General features: G+C 47.7%; 1 protein-coding gene across 5 annotated transcripts in view; it reads left to right on the top strand.

The window, feature by feature from the left end:
- Positions 1 to 17,203, top strand: part of TRPM4 (transient receptor potential cation channel subfamily M member 4) — a 40,165-nt gene that overhangs the window by 4,377 nt on the left and 18,585 nt on the right. For 3 of the 5 annotated variants that reach the window (XR_005354521.1, XM_038528274.1, XM_038528276.1), the window contains exons 3-13: positions 1,451 to 1,625; positions 1,965 to 2,145; positions 2,319 to 2,482; positions 2,707 to 2,890; positions 5,898 to 5,959; positions 6,100 to 6,291; positions 6,598 to 6,697; positions 11,493 to 11,605; positions 11,897 to 12,238; positions 12,437 to 12,571; positions 17,039 to 17,168. Coding sequence is in view for 4 of the 5 variants with exons in the window: in XM_038528274.1 (XP_038384202.1) it covers positions 1,451 to 1,625; positions 1,965 to 2,145; positions 2,319 to 2,482; positions 2,707 to 2,890; positions 5,898 to 5,959; positions 6,100 to 6,291; positions 6,598 to 6,697; positions 11,493 to 11,605; positions 11,897 to 12,238; positions 12,437 to 12,571; positions 17,039 to 17,168 (1,778 nt within the window). In the remaining variant the exon portion in view is untranslated. Of the gene's footprint in view, positions 1 to 1,450; positions 1,626 to 1,964; positions 2,146 to 2,318; positions 2,483 to 2,706; positions 2,891 to 5,897; positions 5,960 to 6,099; positions 6,292 to 6,597; positions 6,698 to 11,492; positions 11,606 to 11,896; positions 12,239 to 12,436; positions 12,572 to 17,038; positions 17,169 to 17,203 lie in introns of those variants that run through there. The other 2 variants (XM_038528275.1, XM_038528277.1) reach the window with 2 other exon arrangements.

Raw genomic sequence — 17,203 nt, 5'->3', positions numbered from 1 at the left:
CATGAATAAATAAAATCTTTAAGAAAAAATTGATCCTTAGTCAAGGCTCACTCTGCTTTTTAAATTTTATTTTATTTATTCATTTGAAAGAGAGAGAGAGAGAGAGCATGAGTGGGGGGAGGGGTAGGGGGAGGGAGAAGCAGACTCCCCGTTGAGCAGGGAGCCTGATGAAGACGTGGGGCTCTACCCCAGGACCTAGAGATCACAACCTGAGCCGAAGGCAGACACCCAACCATCTGAGCCACCCAGTCGCCCCAAGGCTCACTCTGCTTGTGTAAATTTGGGTGTCCTCCACTATCTGAATCCCTTCTGGAACCAGGGACCAATGAGATTTAGATACATTTTCAAGTAAATTCTTCATTCCCCAAACCCATGTTATTTGTTCTTTAAAAAGCAGGTGCCAATCACCAGTACATTTATTTAAGGGGTGCAAGGGATACTTGAACGTTTAAGGGAAAAAAGGTTTCATCCATGACTATCATAAATGAAAAAACTTCCATTTGCCACACAGAGAAAGAAACCAGCCGGAAAAGACCATCACAGTGAGAAGCAAACGAAGATATTTACCTTCTAACTGGATGCTGTTGGCAGCCCAATTTTCTGAGCCCAAGGCTGACTTCTCTCTGTTAAAAAAAAAAAAAAAAAAAGGAGGAGCAGGGCTCCTGGCTGTCTCAGTCTGTGTGAGCATGTGGTTCTAGATCTCTGGGCTGTGGGTTCGAGCCCTACCTTGGGTGTAGAGATTACTTAAATAAATGAGGGGGAAAAAGAGTAGCAAAAGGTTAGGGCCTTAAAGATATTCTAGCACCCAGCTAAACCTCTCTCTTTGTCAGTCATCAGGAATGACTAGAAAAGGAATGACTTTCTGGCCGTTATTCAGTGTTATTCGAGGCTATTTAAAGCTCCGGGTGGCCTTCCCCTGGAGTGGGTTCTCCGCCTGAGTCTGGAATGCAGCCCTCATTTCAGAAAACACCGTGTGATTTCACTGACGCTGCCCCATAGTTCCACGAAGCAGGCTGTGTGACCATTGTCTTGATCCAAAGAGGATATGTGGGCTCAGGGAAGTGAGGCCCAAAGTCACACACGTGCCCCACCCTCTGAGCGCCCTCTAAGCACTCTGGATTTTCCTTTCCGGGTGGAGTATCATCTGTTTGGACTGGGGGCACCCAGGCCGGCCCCTGATGGCTGCTGGCACTTCTCCACACAGGCCCCAGGTCTGGCAGGTCGCAGGGAGGGTGGGACCCTGGAGACCTTCCCTCCAGCCTCCCTGAACCTCTACGGCTTCCTGCTGGTGGACCAGTTGGCTCTGGATGGTCTTGCACCCCAGGAAGGGGCAGTACCAGGGTCAGCATGGACAGTGTGGCTACTTCAGGGGGTGCTTTGATGGGATCCTTAGGGTGTGGAGGGGGCGCCACCCCTGGGGTTCATGCTCTCCCTACCCTCCCCTTCCCAGAGGAACTTTGTGCCAGTGTGGGCGTCCCCGGAGCACCCACCCGTCAGTAGCTGTGGAGGATGCCTTTGGGGCGGCCATGGTGACTGTGTGGGACAGTGATTTGCACACCACCGAGAAGCCCACCGATGCCTATGGGGACCTGGATTTCTTGGGCGCAGGCCGCAAGGCCAGCAATGTGAGACCTGCATGTCTGGGCAGGGTTGGGGTCCGCGAGGGGGGCTGCATGCCTCAGGGGCTCCCAGAGTCGGTCTTGGGGTGCCACAGCTGAGTGCTGTCTCCCCGTTTGCCCAACCCTGTCTTCACCTCTCCCTGCGTCTCTCTCCCTCGACCCCTGTCTTTCTAAGTCTGTTCCCCTCTCTTTGGGTCTCTGTCCCTTCCTCCTGGGTTACTGTCCTCCCACCCTTCTCCATCTGGATCTCTGTTCTCTGTGTCTCTGTCCCTTTGTCTGTCTCTGTCTCCCTCTCTCTGGGTCACTGTCCCCTGCCCTGTGTCCCCTCCTCCTGTGTGTCCACAGTTCCTCCGGCTCTCTGACCGCACGGATCCAGCTGCAGTTTATAATCTGGTCACGCGGACGTGGGGCTTCCGGGCCCCAAACCTGGTGGTGTCAGTGTTGGGGGGATCTGGGGGTCCCATCCTCCAGACATGGCTGCAGGACCTGCTGCGACGTGGGCTGGTGCGGGCTGCCCAGAGCACAGGTGACTGAGGTCGGGGGGCTGGCCGTGCCTCCCACGCCCGGGCCGCTGCCCATCTCTCCCACTTCTCTGGCACGCAGTCTCCCCGCAGCTCTCAAGGGGTTTTGGTCTCTCTCTCTCTGTCTCCCCACATCCATGTCTCTGACCTCACCGTCACTCCCTGTGTCTCTGTATAGGGGCCTGGATTGTCACCGGGGGGCTGCACAGAGGCATTGGCCGGCATGTCGGTGTGGCTGTGCGGGACCACCAAACGGCCAGCACCGGGGGCACCAAGGTGGTGGCCATGGGCATGGCCCCCTGGGGTGTGGTCCGGAATAGAGACACCCTCACCAACCCCAAGGTGGGACCCAGAAGTCTTGGAAAAGGAGGGGGCTGGGAATCTTGAGTCTGAGGGAAGAAGGGCTGGGATCAGGATTCCTGGGTCTGAGGGAGGAGGGGGTGGGGGCCTGGACTCTTGGGTCTGAGGGTGGAGGAGGCTGGGGACCCCGACCCTGGGTCTGAGGGAGGAGGGGCTGGTCCTGCTGGCCCTGCTGGGAAAACACTGGTCTGGTGGCATGTCCCCAGGGCTCCTTCCCCGCGAGGTACCCATGGCGCGGTGAGCCTGAGGACAGGGTCCAGTTTCCTCTCGACTACAACTACTCGGCCTTCTTCTTGGTGGACGACGGCACCCACGGCCGCCTGGGCGGTGAGAACCGCTTCCGCTTGCGCTTTGAGTCCTACGTGGCCCAGCAGAAGACAGGCGTGGGAGGTGAGTGGCCTCCTCCAGTAGGGACGGGGGCGCAAGGCTTGGGTCCGTGGTCCAACCAGCTTGAGGTTTGGGGACCAAAGGACGGAGGAGCTCCCCCAGTCAAGCACCATCTCCCATTATTTGTTCTCTTTTAAAAAAATCTTTATCTCAAAATCTAAACTACAATAAAGTGAATGGCTCGGTGAGATTTTATGAAACTGAACCCACATGCCAAAACAGCACCCACATCTCAAAACACTTCACCAGCCCCCAGGAACCTTCTCCATCCCGCACCCCAGGGTTGCCCCAGTGGTGCCTGGAGCCTGGGCAGTGATTCTGGCTGCACCTGGGCTTCATGGGAACAGAATCCTACACAGTCTGCATGTTCTTGAATCTGGCCGGTTATATTCCACATTATTTCTGTGAGGTTCATCCATATCACTGCACAAGTTGTAGTCTATAAGTAACTCACGGGTCAAAGAAGAAAAAAAAAAGACAAAATATTTTGAACTGGATGGTAAGGAATATATGACATAGCAGCACTTTTGGGGTGCAGCTAAATTGGTATCTAGAGAGAAACTTATAGACTTAAATGCATGTATCCAAAAAAGGAAGAAAGGCTGAAAATCAGGGATTTAAGCCTTCAGGAAAAGTAACAACAACAACAACTAGAAGAGCTCTGGCCAGCTCAGTCAGTAGAGCATACAACTCTTGATCTTGGGACTGTGAGTTCAAGTCCTATCTTGGATGTAGAGATAACTTAAAAATAAAATCTGGAAAAAAATTTTTTTTAAAGATTTTATTCATTCATTCATGAGAGACATGGAGAGAGAGAGAGAGAGAGGCAGAGACACAGGCAGAGGGAGAAGCAGGCTACATGCAGGGAGCCTGACATGGGACTCGATCCCAGGTCTCCAGGATCAGGCCCTGGGCTGAAGGTGGAGCTAAACCGCTGAGCCACCTGGGCTGCCCTGGAAAAAAATTAAATTAAAAACATCCTAGGAAAAGAACAGCAAGTGAAAATTAGGAAAAGTATAAACAAGGAGATAATAAAGACAAGGGCAGAAAGCCAACAAAATAGAAACAAATGCACAGTGGAGAAAATTAAACCAAAAGCTGTTTCTTTGTAAACATTTTCTTTATTTCATTTTATTTATTTTTAAAAGTTATTTATTTATTTATTTATTTATTTATTTATTTATGAGAGACACAGAGAGAGGCAGAGACATAAGCAGAGGGAGAAGCAGGACCCCGGGATCACGACCTGAGCTGAAGGCAGATGCTCAACCACTGAGCTATCCAGGTGTCCTGTCTATTCATATTCTTTGCACATATTTGAATTGGGTTATTTCTTTCTTATCTTTTTGAGGGAATTCTTTGTATCCTGTCAATAGCCATACCTTGTTAAAAATAAAAAGACTTTCGGGATGACTGGGTGACTCAGTGGTTAAGCATCTACTTTCAGTTCAGGGCATGATCCTGGGGTCCCGGGATTGAGTTCCGCATCGGGGTCCCTGCAAGGAACCTGCTTCTCCCTCTGCTTATGTCTTCGCCTCTCTCTCTGTATGTCTCTCATGAATAAATAAATAAATCTTAAAAAAAAGACTTTTATTATGGTGTTTATTTCTATAAAAATTCTATCGTTTTTATGTAGTTGAATATATTGTTGTTTCTTTTCTTATTATTTTTTAAGAAGTATATTTATTTAAGTCCTCTCTACACCCAAGGTGGGGCTTGAACTCATGGCCCCGAGATCAAGAGTCCCATGATCTTCCAACCAAGCCAGTCAGGAGCCCCTTTGTTTCTTTTATGGCTAATTGGTTTCCTGTGTTTTAAGAAAGGTCCATCTCACACCAATGCTATACAAATATTCTCTGTATGTTTTCTTTTTAGTAGCTTATATTTAAGCCTTTAATCCATCTGGAAATGATTTTTACATGTTTTGAGGAAGGGAGTCTACATTTCTTTTCTTCCAAATGGGAAGCCATGTTGTCTTCACGATCACTTCATAAACAGACACCTCCAAACTCCTCCTATCCCCCTCTTTCCGTGAAGCTGCACTGAATTTATGTGTCGCTTTCTGATAGGTTAACATGATACTTGTTTTTCCATTTATTCAAGCCTGTCCTTAAGTAAGGATTGTTAATTTCCTCATAAAAATTTCATCCTTTTCAGGATGAATTAATTCCTGGATATTTAACATTTTTATGAAAACAGGGTTAGGAGACATTACTAGTTTGGAGAAAAGTTTTTTGTTTTTGTGTATATTTTTCTGTATCAATCCTCTTACATTCTCTTATTAATATTTATTTATTTTGAGTGGACTCCTTCTAATTTCTAAGAATCTAAATCATGTTTTCTTCCCATAGATACCTTTGTCTCTTCCAGCTTAAAAAGAAATAATAGTTTGCATTCCAATTTTACTTCTTGCATGACTGCATTAGCTCAAAGCTCCTGGATGTGTGTGGATAGAAGTAATGTTTTCTTGTTTGTTATTTTACTGGGAATTAGTAGAAAACTATCTTACATGATTTTGTTGTTAGGCTTTGGGAAATGTCTTTATTGTATTTAGATAGTTCTTTCTTTCTTTGATTTTATTTTTAAGTAGTCTCTGCACCCACCATGAGACTCAAACTCAAAACCCCAACCCAAGAGTCACATGCTCTATCAACTAAGCCAGCCAGGACCCCTAGATAGTCCTTATTTCCTGCATTTCTGTTTGACCTTCCATCCTTTCCTCCCCCCTGGGTCATTAACCAATTACAGGAGTGACTCATGTAGTAAATACCTGCCTCATTTGGGAGTCTAGGCCCTCAGTCCCCTGCTCCCCTGGGAAGTCAAGTATTACTGTCTTCAAAATCTGGTCCCTTTCAACGTGCTCAAAAATGTGACAACTCCCGTGAGCCTCAGGACACAGGATTAAGCAGAAGCTAAGTTTGTCCCAGAGACTCATGGGAAATGTGGTTCTTTCCTGTCCCAGGCAAAGGCTGATGGGAGGTGACCAAGCCCCCATCTCTCTTTTCCTCAGGGACTGGAATTGACATCCCTGTGCTCCTCCTCTTGATCGATGGTGATGAGAAGATGTTGAAGGTAAAGGGTCTAAGTGGGGAGGTGGCTGGAGTCCCTGATTCCTGGCACCTGAATCTTAGGAGAGGAGAGGGCTGGGGATCTGGACTCTGGGTGGGATGAACACCTGCCTTCCCTGACCTGACTGCCCTTCTAACCTGTAGCAAATAGAGAATGCCACTGAGGCTCAGCTCCCCTGCCTCCTGGTGGCTGGGTCTGGGGGAGCTGCAGATTGCCTGGCGGAGATCCTGGAAGACACTCTGGCTCCAGGGAGAAGAGGGAGCCTGCAAGGGGAAGCCCGGAATCGCATTAGGCGTTTCTTTCCCAAAGGTGACCCTGAGGTCCTGCAGGCCCAGGTATGACACTGGGAGCTCAACTCTGAATCCTGATATGGGAGGGAGCTGGGGACCTGGGTCCCTCAGTGTTGAAAGACGAGGATGCTGAGGACTTGGAGTCCTGGATCTCAGCAAAGAGGGGATTGGAGGCCCAGACTCATGGATTTGAGAGAGGAGAGGCCCCGGGGGCCCAGACTCCCAGGTTCTGGGAGCAGAGAGTGCTGGGCATCTATACCACTAGGTCCTGGAGGGAATGGTCTCCTGTGACTCTGTGGACACAGCCCCAGTGGAGTTGGGCTGGGGTTTGCAGAATGTGGCATTCTGCAGGTGGAGAGGATCATGACCCGGAAGGAGCTGTTGACTGTCTATTCAACTGAGGATGGCCCTGAGGAATTTGAGACCATTGTTCTGAAGGCCCTTGTCAAGGGTAAGCCTTGGACCCCTGAATTCTCCTCCTCTCTCAGGTCAACTTTGGACACCTTTCCCAGCCTGGGCACTTTAGCCATACTCTCTCTAAAGTTAGGTTCCTTTTTTATCTCTTTCCTTTTTATTATTCCCTTAGCAAGTGGTTCTTGGGAGTTTGCATGGGGCTATTTGGACAGTTTCCCAAGATACTTTCATTATGTATCAACATTACTTTCTGTCAGATACATGCTTTCATCCATCCATCTATACATTGATCTTTCCATCTACTCATTATTCCATCCATCCTTCATTCTTTTATCCATCCAATCATCCATCCATCATGCCTTCCACCCATCCTTCTACCTGGCCATCCACATATCCATTGACAGTTCCATCCAGTTATTATTCTTCTATTCGTCTATCCATCCATCCATCCATCCATCCATCCATCCATCTTTGATTCATCCATCCATCCATTCTTCCATCTATCTACCTACTCACTGTTTCTTCCTTTCCTACATGGCTCCAATATGTTTTAAGCACTGGGGAGTAGGGGGGTCAGAGATAAACCAGAGAATTGGTGGCCATTGAGGAACTCCTGATATGGATGATGAAAAAAAAAAAAAGTAAAAAAAAAAAAAAAAAAAAAGGAATGGATGATGAAAGCCAAGGTAGGGAACATAATGGCCATCTGGTAGAGGCTGGGGATGGGGATATTCATTCCAGAAACATCATCCCAGGCTCCAGAGACTAAAGCAGACCCATTTCTTGCTCTGAAGGACCACAGATCCTACCAGAGTTTTTTTTAACACAACCTTATGTAAAATTGAAGACCAAAACGTGGAGGGGGAGACCGCTGTCAGTAAAGAGACAAGGAGGAGGTGCTATTTATTTATTTATTAATTAAATATTTCATTTATTTATTCATGAAAGACACAGAGACATAGGCAGAGGGAGAAGCGGGCTCCCGTGGGGAGCCTGATGCAAGACTTGATTCCAGGACCTTGGGATCATGCTCTGAACTGAAGGCAGTTGCTCAACCACTGAACCATCCCAGGTGCCCTGGTGTCAGAGTTTAACAGGGAAAACACCTACTTAGATAAAAACCCCCAAGAGGCATAGTGTCAATTTATAATTTGCTCTTTATCCCAGGTCCCCACCCCAGCTGTGTCCATCGTGCTCTGTGGTGTGGCAGAAAGAGCAGTAACTTTTTCTTTAAGATTTTATTTATTCATAAGAGACACACACACACACAGAGGCAGAGACACAGGCAGAGGGAGAAGCAGGCTCCACGCAGGGAGCCTGATGTGGGAGTCGATCCTGGGACTCCAGGATCACGCCCTGGGCCAAAGGCAGGCACTAAACCACTGAGCCGCTGAGCCACCCAGGGATCCCCAAGAGCAGTAACTTTTGACTTTGGAGTCAGATGAAGCTGAATTGGAATACCAGTTTGGCCCCTCCCTTTCTGCATGACCTTGAGAGAGAAAGAGACTTCCCTTCTCTGAGCCTTACTTAGTTTCTTTCTCTGAAAAGTGGAGATGATATCTTGCAGGAGTGTTGTGAGCCTCAGGGACAGCTTATGAACAGTGCCTAGTCTCCAGGGATGGGCCAATAAATGAAAGCTCTCTCTCTCTCTCTCTCTCTCTCTAAGTAGGCTCCCCAGCGTGGAGCCCAACACGGGGGCCTGAACTCACAATCCTGAGATCAAGACCTGAGTTGAGCTCAAGGGTCGGCTGTTTAACTGATTGAGCCACCCAGGTGCCCAGGGAGCTCTTCTTAATAAAATTCCATTTCCCATGGGGACACATTTTGTAAATAGCAAATGGAAGTCAGCGAACAAATCTGATTCACTTCACAGAAGTTAACTCACAAGCCTCTGGGGAGAAAACAGGGAGACTCTGTAAGAGGTGGTTTGCAGGGATAGTTTTGTCAGTCAGTTGCCTGCAGATGTGGAAGGGATCCCACTCTGCTGAGGAAATTGGAGATGGCTGGGCAGGTTCAGTGATAGCAGAGATGAAAGGATGGGGTTTCTGACAGGTGAGGAAGGAAGGAGGAGGCGATGCATGTTCCTTAAGAGCATGTGCACTGGGGCAGCCCCGGTGGCTCAGCGGTTTGGCGGTTTAGTGCTGCCTTCGGCCCAGGGCACGATCCTGGAGACCCGGGATTGAGTCCCACGTCAGGCTCCCTGCATGGAGCCTGCTTCTCCCTCTGCCTGTGTCTCTGCCTCTCTCTCTGTGTCTCTCATGAATAAATAAAATAAAATAAAAGAAAGTTCTAAGAGCATGTGCACTGTGCTGAGCAGTTGGTGTATATTTGCCCATGATCCTCCAATCCTGCTTGCAGGGGGATGTGGGGCTGGGCAGAGAGAGCCAGGGGGCTAGAAGGATGGGATCTGGGGACTGATGAGCTGGGGGATGTGAAGGACTGGAGGAGCAGGAACAGCACAGAGCAGAGGAATGTGCCTCATTGACTTGGGTGGACAAAGGGGCTGTCCCTGAGATGCAGAACCCAGGGAGGGTGGATTCTGGGGTTAGATGCTGAGCTCCATATGGGACACAGTGAGCGTGAAGGGTGGGGGGAGATCTAGGTGATAATTGGGGAGACATATTAAGGCAGAATATAAAGCAGGATATTATAAACCTTCTTTTCCCCCTCCTCTTGAAACAGTGAGGAAAGTCGGAGAGATTTATAGAATCTTAGAAAATCCCACTGTGAATTTGCTTCTGGGATTTGAAAAGAAATATAGGGTAGGGGCGCCTGGGGGGCTCAGCTGATTAACCCTCCAACTCTTTTTTTTTTTTTTAAGATTTTATTTATTTATTCATGAGAGACACATACAGAGAGAAAGGCAGAGACACAGGCAGAGGGAGAAGCAGGCCCCATGCGGGGAGCCCAATGCAGGACTCGATCCCGGGTCTCTGGGATCACACCCTGGGCTGAAGGTGGCATTAAACTGCTGAGCCACCTGGGCTGCCCTAAGCCTCCAACTCTTGATCTCAGCTCAGGTCTTGATCTCAGGGTCATGAGTTCAAGCCCTGGGTTGGGTTCCATGCCCAGCTTGGATCCTATATATATTATAATATGTGTGACCCTAGACATGTGACTGCGTCTCTCTGGACCTGTTTGCTCAAGCACTGGCCTTAGCGGTTTCACTGGTCCAGTCACAGAGTCCTCTCTGTTTGCAACTTCATCCCGCAGTTATTACTGAGAACAGTGCTACAATGTGGGTACCATTATTATTCCCATTTTATAGATGAGGGAACCAAGGCTCCCAAGGTCCAGCAGCTTACTTGAAGACCGTCAATTGGTATTGGTGGAACTGGGATTAGATCCGAGGTCCGCCTGCCTCAGAGCCCATTGTTCATCTGCACTCCGCTGGATTGCCTAGTTGCAGTTTTTGAAACAACCAAAATGTGATGAAAGTCCCTCCTTTGTTTTGGAAATTGTTGAAGAGCCAGTGGAGGCAGAAGGAAAAACTAACTCCATGGCACAAGTGCGCTGAGAGCTGTCTAGACTTTGCTTGACTTCTTGGAACCACTGGAGGCTTCAGATTTTTCAGGCTCCTCGATAACCATAGATGTTTGAATCTGTTGATTTTTGGGTTAAAGTTTTTTTTTCTTTTAAGATTTTATTTATTCATGAGAGACACACATACACACAGAGAGAGGCAGAGACACAGGCAGAGGGAGAAGCAGGCTCCACATAGGGAGCCCGATGCGGGGCTCGATCCCGGGTCTCCAGGATCATGCCCTGGGCTGAAGGCAGGTGCCAAACCGCTGAGCCACCCGGGCTGCCCAAGGGTCAGTTTTTTTATTTTTCCAAGGGTCAAAGTTTTAAAGGCCTTTTGTTCTTCCTCATTTATTTATTTATTTATTTTTTGGCCTCCAGGATCTTTTTTTTTTTTTTTAAGATTTTATTTATTCATGAGAGAGAGAGAGAGAGAGAGAGAGAGAGGCAGAGATATAGGCAGAGGGAAAAGCAGGCTCCATGCAGGGAGCCTGATGTGGGATTTGATCCCGGGACTCCAGGATCATGCCCTGGGCAGAAGGCAGGTGCTAAACCACTGAGCCACCCAGGGATCCCCAGGACCTCCAGGGTCTTCCAGAGCCCCTCTGATGTTCGGATTTTTTCCAATCTCATCTTCTGCTGCTCATTTTTCTTCTCTTTCTTCTCACAAATACCCTATGTTTCCAGGAAATCAGAGTGACTCACATTTGCCATCACATCTCATATTTTCTTGCACCCAGACCTTGGCTCAGGCCGCTCCTGTTGCCTTGAAGTTTCTTTTCTCATCTAAGATGCACACCTCCAAATCCTGCCCATCTTTCAAAAGCCCCACCTCAATGCCCATCCTCTAGGAGGCCCCGTGGATCACTCCACACCTCTGTGAGTGTAGCCTCCCCTGGGTCCTTATCCATTTTGTGTCCACCTCCAAGAGCATTAGTCCCTTTGAGGGTAGTTATGTGGTTCCTGGACACATTTCTCTGGAATGATCTCCTTCAGGGCAGGAACTGTATCCAGTTTTTCTCCATCCCTCCCATTGGCTGGTCCATAATCTACCTCAATAAACATTAAATGGATAATTGATTCCCCCTTTCTTCTTGAGGACTCTAGACTGCTGGTCTGCCCTCTGCCCTGAATTTTAATGACCCTATGCTTGCAATAGCCCGACTTCTTAATGACCCCAGACACCCCCCAACAACACCCACTATATATGGGGTTTAAATGTCAGGTATCTCACATAGAAACAAAACATTCATCCAAAGTTCCCCTGCCCCCGCCCCCGACTCCTTACTCCTTTTCTCTCTAACTTTCAGCTTGTGGGAGCTCTGAAGCTTCAGCTTACCTGGACGAGTTGCGTTTGGCTGTGGCTTGGAACCGTGTGGACATTGCGCAGAGTGAACTCTTCCGGGGGGACATTGAATGGCGGGTGAGGGGGCAGGGCTGTGGGGCTGTGGATCCTGACAAGGGGGATGCACTCTCCTCCCTCCCTGACTTCTTCCACATCTGGTGCGGTCTTCCATTATGGCCTGGACCAGAAGGTCCAGCCTTCTCTTAATTGTCCATCTGTTCCTATCTTGTTTCCACTCTCCCCATCCAGCCAGCCACCCACCCACCTATCCAGTAGCTCTGCACTCCACCTCTTGTCCTTAACATCTGACCTCACCGGGCCTTCTATCTATGTGCTCATCTCTTCCCCCATCCATCCTGCCCCTGCCAGTCCATCCACCTGGAAGCCTCCCTCATGGATGCCCTCCTGAACGACCGGCCCGAGTTTGTGCGCTTGCTTGTCTCCCATGGCCTTAGCGTGGGCCACTTCCTGACCCCGATGCGCCTGACCCAGCTTTACAGTGCAGCACCCCCCAACTCACTCATCCGTAGCCTTTTGGACCAGGCGTCCCACCACTCAGGGACCAAGACCCCAGCCCTTAAACCCTCTGCAGAGCCCCGACCCCCTGACGTGGGGCAGGTGCTGCGGATGCTGCTGGGGGAGACATGTGCGCCAAGGTACAGCGCTGGGGGCGCCAGGGATCCCTACCAGGGCCAAGGCTGCAAGGAGAGTGTAAGGAGAGCCTGCATGGTGGTGGTGGTGGTGGTGGTGGTGGTGATGGTGGTGGTGGTGGTGGGGAGAGGCAGGGGAGGCACAGAAGGAGACCTGGGGGTGGGCCAGGAGGGACGTGTGTGCCTGGACTGGGTGGAGCTGGTGGTTGGGGGGCAGTCAGGTAGGGGCCAGTCCTCACCACGCCTCCTTCTCCTGCAGTTGTGTCTGCTCTCAGACAGGGCCGCCTCTGATCTCGCGCTGGACGCTATCCTCGGGCAGGCCCCCTGGAGTGACCTGCTCCTCTGGGCGCTGCTACTGAACAGGGCTCAGATGGCCCTGTACTTCTGGGAGATGGTGAGTGCTGATTTGATCTCTGATTCTGCTTTCTTCTACATCCCTGTCCTTTATTCCTACTGGACCCCAGTCCCTGAGCTTTAAGGTTCCCTGACCTCCAGTGTCACTCGGACACCCACCCCGTCCTTCATTCCTGATCTATGACTCCAACTGCTGCTCCCCATCACCACCACCGGCACCCCCCTCCCCCCACCGATAGCATGCAGTTCTCATAACTTGTTTTTTCGTTAGCAATATGTATTGGGCATTTCTGGTTGTTCATGCACGAGAATTGATCTCATTCTCTCAGAATGATTACCTGTATGAAGAAGTGAGATGTTATCCTGCAGCTGATAGGGAGTCATTTAAACATAGTTACACTTGCAATGGAGATGCGTCATTGTAGTTGTAATGTAGAAGGGGACAAAACTAGAAGCAAGGACACCAGCTAGGAAGGTAGATCTGTAAGGACGCCTGGGTAGCTCAGTGGTTGAGCATCTGCCTTTGGCTCAGAGTGTGATCCCACGGTTCTGGGATCGAGTCCCACACTGAGCTCCCTACAGGGAGCTGCTTCTCCCTCTGCCTATGTCTCTGTCTCTCTCTGTGTCTCTCATGAATAAATTAAAAAATCTTTTTCAAAAAAAGGATCTAAGATAGCACCTATTTTTATGCCATAGAAATATCTTGCCAGGACTTCTTTAGCCTTGGGTTGTTTTCAGCCCAAGTCATGGGTTAAATAGTGATTATTTTTCATTGAGATAAAATTCATAGGGATGCCTGGGTGGCTCAGTGGTTGAGCATCTGCCTTTGGCTCAGGGCGTGATCCTGGAATCCCGGGATTGAGTCCCACATCAGGCTCCCTGCATGGAGTCTGCTTCTCCCTCTGCCTATGTCTCTGCCTCTCTCTCTCTGTGTGTTTTTCATGAATAAATAAAATCTTTTTAAAAAGGGATAAAACTCGTATAACATAAAATTCACCATTTAAACCACCTTAAATTGTACAGTTCAGTAGTTGCCTTTAGCACACTCACTAACTGCATTGAGCAACCTTTGTCTAGTTCCAGAACATTTTCATCATCCTAAAAAGAAACCTCATACTGATTTAGCACTGACTCTTCATCCTCCCTCCCCAGCTCCTGGCAATGACTGATCTGCTCCCCGCCACTATGGACTTGCCTATTCTGGATGTCTTATAGAAATAGAATCATCTTATATGTGGCCCTTTGCACTGAATTTCTTACGCTTAGCATAGTGTTTTCGTGGGGCATCCAAGTTGTAGCATGAATCCGTGCTTCCTTCCATTTTGCTACCGAATAATGTTCTGTAGTATTGATAAATCCACTACGTTTTGTTTATGTATCTTCATCTCTTGATAGTTACATGGGTTGTTTTGACTTTTTGGCTATTGTGAATAATAGTGCTATGAACATTGGAGTACAAATATCTGTTCAAGTCCCTGCTTTTTTTTTTTTTTTTTTCAAGTCCCTGCTTTGAGGCTCTGAATACATATCGAGGTATGCAACTGCTAGATCATATAACTATTCTAGGTTTAAGTTGTGGAAGAACTGCCATACTGTTTTCCATAGCAGCTGCACAATTTTACATTCCCCCCAGTGATGCACAAGGGTTCCAATTTCTCCACATCTCCACCATCACTTGTTATTTTCTGTTTGTTTGTTTTATAATTGCCATCCCAGTGTGGTTTTTATTTGTGTTTCCTTAAGGATTGGTGACATGGAGCATCTTTGTGCTTATTGACCATCTGTATATCTTTTGAGAAATGGCTAAGTTCTTTGACCTTTTTTTTTTTTTTTTGAGAGAGAGAGAGAGAGAGCATGAGAGTAAGAGTAAGTGGGGAGGAGTAGAGGAAAAGGGAGAGAATCTTTCTTTTAAAAAAAGATTATTTATTTATTTATTTATTTATTCATGAGAGACACACAGAGAGAGGCAGAGACACAGGCAGAGGGAGAAGCAGGCTCCATGAAGGGATCAATGCGGGACTCAATCCCGGGTCTCCAGGACCACACCCTGGGCTGAAGGCGACACTACACCACTGAGCCACTCGGGCTGCCCAAAGGGAGAGAATCTTTTTTTTTTTTTAAAGGGAGAGAATCTTAAGCAGGCTCCATGCCCAGCATGAAACCCAGTGTGGGGCTTGATGTCATGACTCTGAGGTCATGACCTGACCTGAAATCAAAAGTTAGATGTGACCCAACCTAAATGACTGAACCACGCAGGTGCCCCAAAACTTGTTTTTTTTTTTTTAAGATTTTATTCATTCATTCATGAGAGACACACACACAGAGAGAGAGAGAGAGAGGCAGAGACACAGGCAGAGGGAGACTCAGGCCCTATGCAGGGAGCCTGATGTGGGACTTGATCCTGGGACTCCAGGATCATGCCCTGGGCCAAAGACAGGTGCTTAGACCACTGAGCCACACAGGGATCCCCTGTTTTTGTTTTTGTTTTTCTAAGACAGGGAAGTAGGGAGGGGCAGAGGGAGAGGGAGAGAGAATCCCAAGCAGACTTCATGCCCAGCGCAGAGCCAGATGCGGGGCTTGATCTCACAACCCTGAGATCATGACCTGAGCAGAAATCAAGAGTCAGATGCTTAACTGACTGAGCCACCCAAGTGCCCCTCTTTGTCCATTTTTAAATTTGGTTTGTTTGTCTTGTTTTTTGTGGTTGAATTGTATGAGTTCTTTATATGCTCTGGGTATTAATCCCTTATCAGGTATATAATTTGCAGGTATATTCTCCTTTGCCTTGGGTTGTCTTTTCACTCAGTTCATAGCATCCTTTGATTCATCAAAAGTTTTAAATTTTGATTAAGTCCAATTTGTGTTTTTCTTTGTTTTTGCTTTTGGTGTCATATCTAAGTAACTGTTGCCAAATCCAAGGTCATCAAGTTTTATCCCTATGTTATCTTCTGAGGGTTTTATAGTTTTATAATTATACATATTATAATTATTTAATCCTATGTGTTAATCTTATTGAGATTCCTTATGCGTGAAGAGTCACTTCTCTTTTGCTGATTTCGAGATTCTCTTTGTTTTTGCCTTTCAACAATTTGATTATGATATATTTTTAAAAGATTTTATTTATTTATTTGAGAGAGAGAGAGAGAGAGAGATAGTGAGAGACAGCATGAGCAGGGAGGAGAGGGAGAAGCAGGCCCCTGAAGCAGGGCTTGATTATAGGACCCCAAGATCATGTCCTGAGCCGAAGGCAGATGCTTAACTGACTGAGCCACCCAGGCACTCCTGATTATAATTATAATCATTATTTTATTTAATTATAATTATAATATTATTCAATAATATAATTCAATTTGAACTTATCTTGCTTCGATTTCTTTGCTGTTGGGTGTGTAGATTCATGTCTTTCATCAAAATTTAGGGAGTTTCAGTTCCCCAAACTGAAAATATTCTTTATATATATCTTGAAATATTCTTTATATCTCAAAATATTTTTTCTAGCCCTTTCTCACTGTCTTCTCCCTTTGGGACTCCCATTATGCATAAATTGGTATGGTTGAGAGTACCCCGTAGATTGAGAGAGAGCAAGAGCAAGAGTGAGAGAGCATAAGTAGGGTGAGGGGCAGAGGAAGAAGCAGGCTCCCTGCTGAGCAGGGATCCAATGTGGGTCTTGATCTCAGGATTCCTGAGATCATGACCTGAGCTGAAGGCAGATGCTTAACTGACTGAGCCATCCAGGCATCCCTAATCTTAGTTCTTTCTGCACCTCAAACTGGATAATCTCAATTGATCTGTTCAAGTTCATGCATTATTTCTTCTGCCTCCTCAAAACTGCTGTTGAGCCTTCTAGTGAATTTTTCATTTCACTTTTTAGCCCCAGAATTTCTTTTTTTTTTTAAAGATTTTATTTATTAAAAAAAAAAGATTTTATTTATTTATTCATGAGAGACAGAGAGAGAGAGGCAGAGACACAGGCAGAGGGAGAAGCAGGCTCCATGCACCGGGAGCCCGATGTGGGATTCGATCCCGGGTCTCCAGGATCGTGCCCTGGGCCAAAGGCAGGTGCTAAACCGCTGCGCCACCCAGGGATCCCCATTGTAAGTTTTATATTCAGTTCTGGAATTCTGGGAAAGTTGACTCTGACAGTTTTTGCCAGCTTATCTGTTGCTTTTATGGAGAGACAGAATTTTGAAATTCTCTACTCTGCCATTTTAGGGGACATCTCCTGCTGCTTCTTGACCTGTCTGTAGCCTCTGATGTCATTCTAACTCTGTCCCAGCCCTTGGTCCCTGAACTACCTGACTTTTGACACTTTTCACCTGATGACCAGCTTCTTCCAGATTCATCTACACACATTGCCTCATCCTTTACTTCTAATGAACCTGGTTAACTTATGACTTCTGGTCTGTCCCTCTGTCCCTTTACCTTGACCCCCACCTCTCCTCCTTCCCCTGCCCCCCTGTGAACCTCACTCTAAACTCTATCCGTGACTCTGTCTCTGTCTCTCCAGGGCTCCAATGCTGTGGCCTCAGCTCTTGGGGCCTGTATGCTGCTCCGAGTGCTGGCACGCCTGGAGTCTGAAGCTGAGGAGGCAGCACGGAGGAAGGACCTGGCAGCCAAGTTTGAGGGTCTGGGCGTTGGTACGTAAGGCATGGGTGCATGGGGGTGGGGACAG

This window comes from Canis lupus, chromosome 1 (genome assembly GCF_011100685.1).
Source record: "Canis lupus familiaris isolate Mischka breed German Shepherd chromosome 1, alternate assembly UU_Cfam_GSD_1.0, whole genome shotgun sequence".
Classification (NCBI taxonomy): domain Eukaryota; kingdom Metazoa; phylum Chordata; class Mammalia; order Carnivora; family Canidae; genus Canis; species Canis lupus.
The sequence above is the reverse complement of the archived record's forward strand: the minus strand, read 5'-3'. Positions and strand labels throughout refer to the sequence as shown.